This window comes from Hypomesus transpacificus, unplaced genomic scaffold (assembly GCF_021917145.1).
Source record: "Hypomesus transpacificus isolate Combined female unplaced genomic scaffold, fHypTra1 scaffold_61, whole genome shotgun sequence".
Lineage (NCBI taxonomy): Eukaryota > Metazoa > Chordata > Actinopteri > Osmeriformes > Osmeridae > Hypomesus > Hypomesus transpacificus.
Window position 1 is genome coordinate 841,220 of NW_025814034.1, and position 9,349 is coordinate 850,568.

At 47.7% G+C, this 9,349-nt stretch overlaps 1 protein-coding gene across 1 annotated transcript in view; it reads right to left on the reverse strand.

Annotated features, from left to right (window-relative positions):
* The window catches only part of LOC124465836 (meiosis 1 associated protein), a 14,710-nt gene extending 13,107 nt beyond the window's left edge, over positions 1-1,603 (reverse strand). Inside the window, exons 1-3 of the mRNA XM_047017463.1 lie at positions 1,358-1,603; positions 1,095-1,280; positions 1-103 (exon numbers count right to left, since the gene is read on the reverse strand). The exon at positions 1-103 is cut by the window's left edge and continues 69 nt beyond it. Coding sequence (XP_046873419.1) covers positions 1-103; positions 1,095-1,280; positions 1,358-1,603 — 535 coding nt within the window. The remainder of the gene's footprint in view (positions 104-1,094; positions 1,281-1,357) is intronic.
* Positions 1,604-9,349: the final 7,746 nt, after the last annotated feature.

Here is a 9,349-nt window from a genome sequence, read left to right on the forward strand (position 1 = left end):
CCACCAATAGGATGCGCCGCAAGGACACAAGGTCCGCCCCCTGCAGCCCCGCCTCCAGCTGCCTCATCACGCCCCGCCCCGGCCGGCTCGTCACCACAGTAACCTGGCCACGGCACCAATGACAGGGGAGATTCGGGTGATGAGTCACAGGACCTTGGTGTGTGTGTTACCTGAGTCATCTTTTCAAGGGCACTAGGGGGTTTCAGTAGGCACCAGTGCTAACACACACACATGCACACACACACACATGCACACACACACCACAGAGTTGAAACAGCCAACTCATACCTGAGCTGGCACGCTATTAAACTGTGATTCAGTAGTGTGAAGGTCACACACACACACACGGTCTCCCTGCCTGGTTCACTATAGTTCTGTCCAGGCCTCAGAGAATCATATTACTGAGATGGGAAGATCTCCAGTCAGATGCTGCTAATGTACTCAGACACACACACACTCAACACACACAGCAGCACACACACACACACACTTATATCTGTTTCCTGTGTGCTGGTACATTAGCTGCTATAATGGACGTCTGTTCAGATATACTGTAACACACGCACACACACACACACACACAGAGGTGGGCTCTGTGTCTGGGTTATGTCATGGTTCATATCAGCTGCTGTCGAAAACCTGGTTATCTCCAGACCTAACCAGTCACACGCACACACACACACACACAGCAACACACACACAGCAACACACACAGCAACACACAGAAAGCCAGACCCCCACAACACGAGGGTCTTTCAGATCGACAGAGGGATGTTTCTAAAACAGGGCCTTCCTAAATAAGGCCCTCTCTGGAAGACATTATTCATACCAGTAGACAGCTCTGAATCACAACACACCACTCTGTCTGTCTCTCACTGTATGTCTGTCTCTCTCACTGTCTGTCTATGTCTCTCTCTCTGTTTCTCTCTCTCTCTCTCTTTCTCTCTCTCTGTCTCTCTCTCTCTCTCCCCAACCCCCCTGCTCATCACAACCACAGGTTCTAGTGTGCTTCAGGTGTGTTTCTGGTGTGGTTCTAACCTCTACGGAGGAGTGGTTCTGCTGTGGTTCTGGTGTGGTTCTGGTGTGGTTCTCACCTCTACGGAGGAGTGGTAGCTGCTGTGGTTCCCGGCGTGGCGTGTGTATTGTTTGTACTGTTGCATGCTGTCGAGCACGGCCCGGACCAGCAGCTCATCTCGGGGCCGCGACACGCTGCCTTCCCCTGGTAGGGACCTCAACTCCTCCACGCACGACCGCAGGCGAGCCAGGTTACCCCTCACCTGCTGGGGGTGGACAACAAGAGGTACTCTCTTTGTTCTGTTTTTACTCCCCTCCCCAGCCCGCCCCTCCCTCCCCTCACCACGAAGGGCAGTAGACATTCCAGTTGGCAGGTGAGGGCGTAGGTGCAGAGCAGGGGCAGTCTGCAGGGGCCGTCCACACTGCTGGCCAGGGTCAGCACGTTGTCCAGGGCGTCGCACAGCGTTCCTCCTGTCTCCGACCACCAGGGCGGCGCCACCTCCACCACCAGCACCCGCGGCGGTTGCCGTGAGAACGAGGCCGGACGGCACGCTGGGGAGGGTCCGGATCTGCTCCTCCTCGCGTCCATGGTGACGGAGACGGCAACACGGTAGAGACAGGCTGAGGAGAGAAGGAGGAGGATGAGGAGGATGAGGAAAGAAGGAGGAGAGAAGGAGGAGGAAGGGGGGGAGGAGGAGGATAGAAGGAGGAGGAGCGGGAGGAGGAGGAGGAGGGGAGGATGAGGAGAGAAGGAGGAGGATGAGGAGTGAAGGAGGATGAAGAGAGAAGGAGGAGGATGAGGCTGTAAAGATGTCTGTTTCCAGGCTCCTGATCATCCTGAAGCCCCCTGGTTAAATCCACAGGGACAGAGAGAAGACAAACAAATAATTTAATATCCCAAAAAAAGAGAGGAAGAAAAAGAGAGATAAAGAGAAAGAGAGTGAGAAAGGTAGAGAAAGAGGCTGAGGGAGAGGTAGAGAGAGGTAAAGAGATAAAGAGAGAGAGAGGAGGCAAGATGGTGTAAACAACACTTCATCTCCATTAGTTAAACAGCATGTTAATGAGGTCCCCATGGCAATGTACATAGCATGACAGTACATGATAGTAGATAACAAGAGCAGGAGGAGATGGAGGGGTGAGAAAAGGGAGGGGGAGGTGGTGGAGGAGGAGGGGAGGAGGAGGTGGAGGAAGTGGGGGAGGAGGATGAGGAAGGGAGGAGGAGGTGGGGGAAGAGGAGGAAGTGGAGGAAGAGGGATGTTGACTAGGCTGTCTGTCTACAAAACCAGGATTCTAGGGTTCCATGTTCTATTGATTCTGTTCTATTCTACGGAAATTCCAACCAGTCTGTTCTATTCAACTAAGATCCTATTACTATCTCTATTTTTGTTGTAATTATTACTAACAGTGAAGAACGGATACTGTCTGACCAGCTAATTATGTCATGTAAGAGACACGCATTAATGGATAATATCACATGCAGTGCATGAACACAGCAGCATGTAGTTATCCATAATAGATGTATAATTAGCATGGCTATCAAAGAGCAGTGAAAGAGACCAGTCATTCAGTCATAAAGGGTGGTATGTTTGAAGGGGCCGGTGTGTGTGTAAGTGTGTGTGTGTGTGTAAAAGGACTACTGTGTGTGTATGTGTGTGTGTGTACAGTGAGCAAAAGTCCCTCTAGGAAAAGCCATATGTTCAAACAGCCCGTGTCAATCCCAGCTATCGTGTAATCAAGACGAGAGGAACTCCTAATAAGGTCAAGATAATGAACACACCATGTCTGGTCTTCATGAATACAACCCCTACCTGTTGCCCTTGACTCACTTCCTACCTGAGACAACAAACCATCCGAGTGACACACACTGACACACACCTCCACAGTTTGAGCAAGGGGCATGGTTGCTTAGTCATGAGCTTGCGTCGTCGCAACACACAACTGATTAGTCTGGCAAAGAAAACTTTCTGAACCCTCCAGCCTGCAGGCGATGACATCATAGAAGACGATATCAGATGATGAAGAAGAGGTTTCCCCTAAATACCTTGTTCACTCTATACAGCTACCGAGACGCATTTAAGAAACACACTAACTTAACTCTGACAGCTAGGGGGCTGACATGGGGAGATGGAACATGGGCCGTATCAGAATACAGAAGGAGTGGGAGAGAGAAAGAAAGAGAGATAGAGAAAGAGAGGAGGGAGGGAGAGAGAGAGGGAGAAATAAAGAGATAGATGGAGTGGGAGTAAAAAAGAGAGAAAGAATTTGCCATTTTGGAAGTCAGAATGTTCTAGTTCTTCTGGAATCGTCTTCATTCATGACGGAACGCTGCAAGGCCATGTTCCAGAACCCTTTCCCCTACAGCTTGCTGTTGAATATGGACTTCAGACTACTGACAATGAACACTTTGTCTCTCTCTCCCTTTATTTTCTTCTTCGTGTGTCTTCCTCCCTCTCATATTTCAATCTTCTGCCCCCCTCCCTTTTAACCCATCTCTCTTTCATCTCTCTTTTTCTAACTTATAATGTTGCCCCTCTGTGTTTCAACCCTGTCACTATCAGAGTAGTACTTTACGATCACAGAAAGTACTAAGCGTTAACTTAATTCTCCTCTGTCACTTTACTGCATACAGCCCTATTGAACTATTTTACTTTATAGTTCATATTGTACAGTATTGTCCGTATTTCGTTGTACATGTTTTACATTCTTAAATGTTTATATTTTTCATTTAAGGACAACACGCAAATCTTTTAGATTTTAGCGCGGCAAAAGTGAAGTCACAGCGACCGACACGCCCCAATGCGGCCCGTGCCCCGGGTATCCGCCTGTCCGTGCACACGCCCCACATTTTCAAACGACTATCGGAAACCATGAAAGAACTTCGAGGAAGCAGACGTGAGTTTTCAAGGCATTGCCTTTAACAGTTTGGGAGAAGGTGGGTTTGCCGGGAGGAGAAACCGACGGAGTATACAAGCTCCCAACGGTTTCTGTCACGATTCTGCGTCAGTTCATGTCCGTGCAACCGAGCCGTCAGTGTTGTTGGCGGCTAGATAGGTAATGACTATTAGGTTAACATTTCATTTGTTATTTCAGCTGGTTAATTTGAAAACAATATTATAGATAGATGTAAGTTACATTTTATAAATGTACCAGCCCTATAGCTGGCTACACAGTTCAAATTATGTAAATATTAACAACGTAGCCAGGACAGGTTCAGTCAACTCGCTAGCTAACGCTAGCTAACTAAGCTAGTTCGTACGTTAGTAGCTAGCTACTACAGTAGCCAGTAAGCGAGTGTGCTAGATGGATAGCTACATTTCTTGAAAATCTTCACCACTCACCTATTTACGTTATCTTCTACGTTCAATATTCAGGTTTTCATAAAATGTTCTCTACAGGATAAAATGGTATTTCAAAATAAATAACCTTAAAGGTAGAAATTCAACTGTCACTCACTGTCTGCAATGCTTGATTGAACTGAGGGACGTGCGGGGTGCGCGAGGGCGCCAGAGCAGCACGAGCAAGAACCACATCTGTTGATAATCCCTTTTAGCGCCAACTCAACTGTTCAATTTAGTTATCTCTCATTTTGAACTACAGAGAAAACAAATATTTTCTTCCATTTCTTTTCTATTCCAAGTCTCAAAGTTTCTCAAAGTTTCTTTCTTCTCTCTCCCTCCATCTATTCTTCCCCCGAAATGAATAGAAAGTAAATCTGGGCGCATGTGAAGGAACCAATGAATGACATTATGTAAAAATCAGTATTTGATTTCAGGGGCGAATAATTCAATTGTACACCTCCCTGGCTCAGTCACAGTTCTGTCTGCCATTAACACACACACATACACTCTCTCACACACACGCACACACACTCACTGTAACCGAATGTGAAGGGGATTGGAGATGCGTGAAATAAAAAGTGAGCTGTTCATTTCCTTCGTGAGTTAGTTGGGAGAGGCAGCAGTGAAGCTGCTCTTGGCTAAGAGGCTTAACCAACTCTGGCTTCTGAAATGACAAACACACACACACACACACGTAAACAAACACACCCAGACCCCCCCCCCACCTCTGTGTGCATGCTCACACACACACACACTGATTCACGTGTCACTTTTGCAGAGCATCAGTGAACGACAAGAAATGTGAAACATGAACATCTGTTCTTAGGAGATAAGAAGAGGTGTGTGTGTGAGAGAGAGGGAGAGAGAGAGAGAGAGCAACCTTCTGTCACAGATCCAGTCAGATTCTCAGAATTTGGTCCAGCGGAAGTCCCGATTTTGTAAGGTTTGGGGTGTGTGAGCTGTGTGTGTGAGCTGTCACTTTGTGTGGATTAAGGTTAGTGAGACTGCACCCTGACAACCTTGATGTACGAGTCTCTAGTGCTAACTGTCATACTCTCTAGTGCTAGCTGTCTTACTCTCTCTAGTGCTAGCTGTCTTACTCTCTCTAGTGCTAACTGTCTTACTCTCTCTCCCTCTCCCCCTCCCCCCTATCTCCCCCTATCTCCCAATCTTCCTCTCCCCTATCTCTGTCTCCCCCTCTCTCCTCTCCCTCTCTCTCCCCCCCCTCCTCTCTTTCCCAGGGAGATTTAAGCTGCATTTCATCTCAGACACTAAGTGCCTATGCATGAGATTATAGAGGGCCTTATTTTTAGCTGTGTGTGTGTATGTACATCCAGGGTGGGGCGGTGGTTTGGGAAACGAGAGACAGACGGGCTTGTAGAAGGATTTACAAACAAACACACACACACACACTTCAGATCTACGACCATCTGCCCCATAACAAGGTGATCTGACAGGCCCGGGCAGGTGAAGGCCCTAAAAGCACTGTCTTGTGACAGCGAGCATCGACACAACCACCACCACAACAGAAACCACGGCGACTGTTGTTTACAGCGATTACTTTTCCATTCTAGAACATCCCTCTGTGTTGGTTTGAGTTCCATTCCAGAATGTTGCTAATCCAACTGAAAGCAGATCCCATCAAATCCTATTGTTCTGTAGGCTTGTTGGTGTTGAGGGAATAGGCCTTTGTGAGAGATCATTCAAGCTTTGTGGGAAACAAACATTTACAGGAATGCTTTAAATTAAACAGTTTTCTCAGAATGGTTGTTGGGTCTTTGTGGTTTTTACGTTTTAAGATGCGACAGTTTGCATGACCAGGGGAATATCTGTGTGCTGTTTTGTCTGCAGTCTTGGTAGAGTGTGGAACGTTCTAGCTCTCTGAAGACTCCGGAACATTTAGTTCCCTGCAGAAAATCACTTCCAGTTCTAATTGATGGGTAATAATGGGACACTAATTCTATTTCTATTGACTGGTGGCACTCCTTCCGGAACTCTTGCCATTGTTCCTGTCTTCATAAAGCACAGTATAATGAGTAAAAAAAATAAATGGAAATGCAGATATATATCTAATAATCTCCTCCTGCTCCACTTCCTCCAGCCTCTTTCTCTGGACGTCATGTGGCCCACCCAAACACCACCTTTCCCAAGGGCCCATGTTTGCACAGCTGCACAGTCCTGTGGGTACTGATGACATCATCAGTAGGTGCCGAAGAGACAGGAACACCTGGAGGTAACTGTCTTCCCAGAATTCCCTGGTTGGACGTGAGCACAGCCTGGGTTTGGATTTATGATTCCACTGTTGGTGCCGTTTGTGTGTGTGTGTGCATGGATATGGTGTGTTTGTGTTTGTATGGATACATTGTGTGTGTGTGTGTGTGTGACTCTGTACCGTACAGTACAGTATGGGGTGAGGATCTGATGATCAGGTCATATGACTGTGAATCTGAAGTGTGTATTGTTCTCCTCTGAGAACAGCTGACGAGAGAAGAGGGGTGTGTGTGTGTGTGTGTGTGTGATCATGGTAGCGATGTCACTGCCTTACATCTTCTCACTTCATATGGTAATAATGATCATGCTACTGACATGCATGCATAGGTGTTAACATATTCATGAGAGTGGTGTGTGCATACATGTGTGTGTGTGTGTGTACATGTCTCCAGGTGTGTGTGTGTGTCAGGAGGTGAAGACATGAAATCAAAGCAGAGATCTGACTGTTTGTGACCTGATTTTCATTTAGAGATTGGTGTGTGTGTGAGAGGGAGAGAACATTTTCGCTTGGACTACCTGAGGATAAAAATCATGTATCCAAGCATCCATCAGAGTTTTATGCAACATTCTAAAGTTGTACTCATGAATTGTTCATTTTCAAGGTTCCATTTTAGGCATTCTCTCTCCTCTCTCTCTCTCTCTCTCTCTCTGCTCTCTCCGCTCTCTCTCTCTCTCTCTGCTCTCTCTCTCCTCTCTCTCTGCTCTCTCTGCTCTCTTTTCCATTCTGCACCACCCACCTCTCTTTTCCTCGCTCTCTCTCTGCCACTCCATCGCTCTATCCAACCCTCCCCCTTAAACTCAATCTTGAGTGCTTTTCTGAATCAAGGGGCTTTCACAATGGAGCAGGAATGAGTTTTTTTTTACCTAATCCTACCTCGTTGTCATGGTAATAACCCTACTCAAATGGGGCTATTGAAAACGTCCCACATGAAAGATGAATTTGAGGGGGCCAGTGTGATTTTGTGTGTGTGTGCCTGGATGAACGTGCGCCTGGTAATTTGAAGGCTGCAGATTTGGGCTGTAATCCCCTCTTTACAGGAAAGCAGTAGAAGAAGGAAAATGAGCGATGATGAAGAGAGAGAAAGGAAGGATGAAAGATGATGATGATGATGATGATGATGATGATGAAGAAGAGAAATGGTGAAGTGCTGCTGCAGTGTTGGTTGGCTGGCTAGATAGTTGGTTGAAAGGCCCTCTGCCTGACAGGCTTGTTGGCTGACTGGTTGGTTGGCTGACTGGTTGGTTGGCTGACTGACTGGTTGGTTGGATGACTGACTGGCTGACTGACTGACTGACTGGTTGGTTGGATGACTGACTGGCTGACTGACTGACTGACAGGCTGACTGACTGACAGGCTGGTTGGCTGACTGGTTGGCTGACTGACTGACTGACAGGCTGGTTGGCTGACTGACTGACAGGCTGGCTGGTTGGTTGGTTGACAGGCTGGCTAGATGGGCTCTCATCCCTCTTAGATGGATCGATCTCCCTCTTTTAAACAAATCTGACATCAGGGCTCAGCAGTAGTGATGAGCCCATTGGCTTTTAGATGGCTGTTGTTTGTCCATTACAACTCTCCCCTAGTGTTGAGAGTGCGTGTGCGTGTTTTCAGTGGACCACTGTATTAGGTGGGTAGGGGTTCAACAGGTCTGTTACCACGGAAACCACACTATCCATCAGAAGCCTGCTGATGTGATTGGTTGTGATGTGTTCCTTCCTGTTGTTAATGGACGTCTAAAAGGATGTTCGGATTCACATGTTTTTACTGTCAGTATCTCTCTCCCTCCCTCTTTCTACCCTCCCCTCTCTCTCTCTCTTACCCCTCTCTCTTTATCTCTCTCTCTTCCTCTCTCGCTCCTTCCTCTCTTCCTCTCTATCTATCTCTCCTCTGTCTCTGTCTCCCCTCCCTCCCCCCTCTCCCCCTCTCTTGCATTGCTCATGGGATGAAAACACAGTCTGTTTTCAGAACTCTCCCACAACACACAAGCAGAAGGGTCTTCAGACACACCCTCACACGCACACACGACCACACACATGCAGTCACACACAAACACAGACCGCACACACACCCTGTCTCTCTTCTCTCAGATGATCTTTATGGTGTTTCTGTTATTCACTTCTTCATACTCCCATCCCACGCGCTTGCTCCTCTGTGTGTGTGCGTGTGTTTGTGTGTGCACGACAGAGTGCTTCAGTCACACTGATGATGAAAGGTTAGGGTTGTTTTGGGTAATCTGACAGACTTTGTAGTTTTATGTAACACGTCAACATCACATGTCCTCCCCTTCCACAATCTCTCCCCCTATTCTCTCTTTCTCTCTCTCTCTTTCTCTCCCTCTCTCTCCCTCTCTCTCTCTTTCTCTCCCTCTCTCTCTTTCTCTACCTCTCTCTTTCTCTCCCTCTCTCTCTCCCCCTATTCTCTCTCTCTCGCCCTATTCTCTCTCTCTCTCTCTCTCTCTCTCTCTCTCTCTCTCTCTCCCCTCTCTGAGCCTGCCGTCACACACTGGGCACAGAACCCTGGAAGGGGAAGTGACACGGGGCTGACAAAGGAAGTACACCTGTCACAATGACGAGAAGTCTGGAGAAGTCCAGAGAGAGAGGGAAAGACAGAGCGAGGGAGAGAAAGGTAGAGAGAGAGGATCTCATCTGTGCCAGACTACTGGGGCGTGACCCTCCCTCCCTCCTTCTCTCGCTGGCTGCCAGAAGGGCTCTCAGCAGGACAGTAGAGG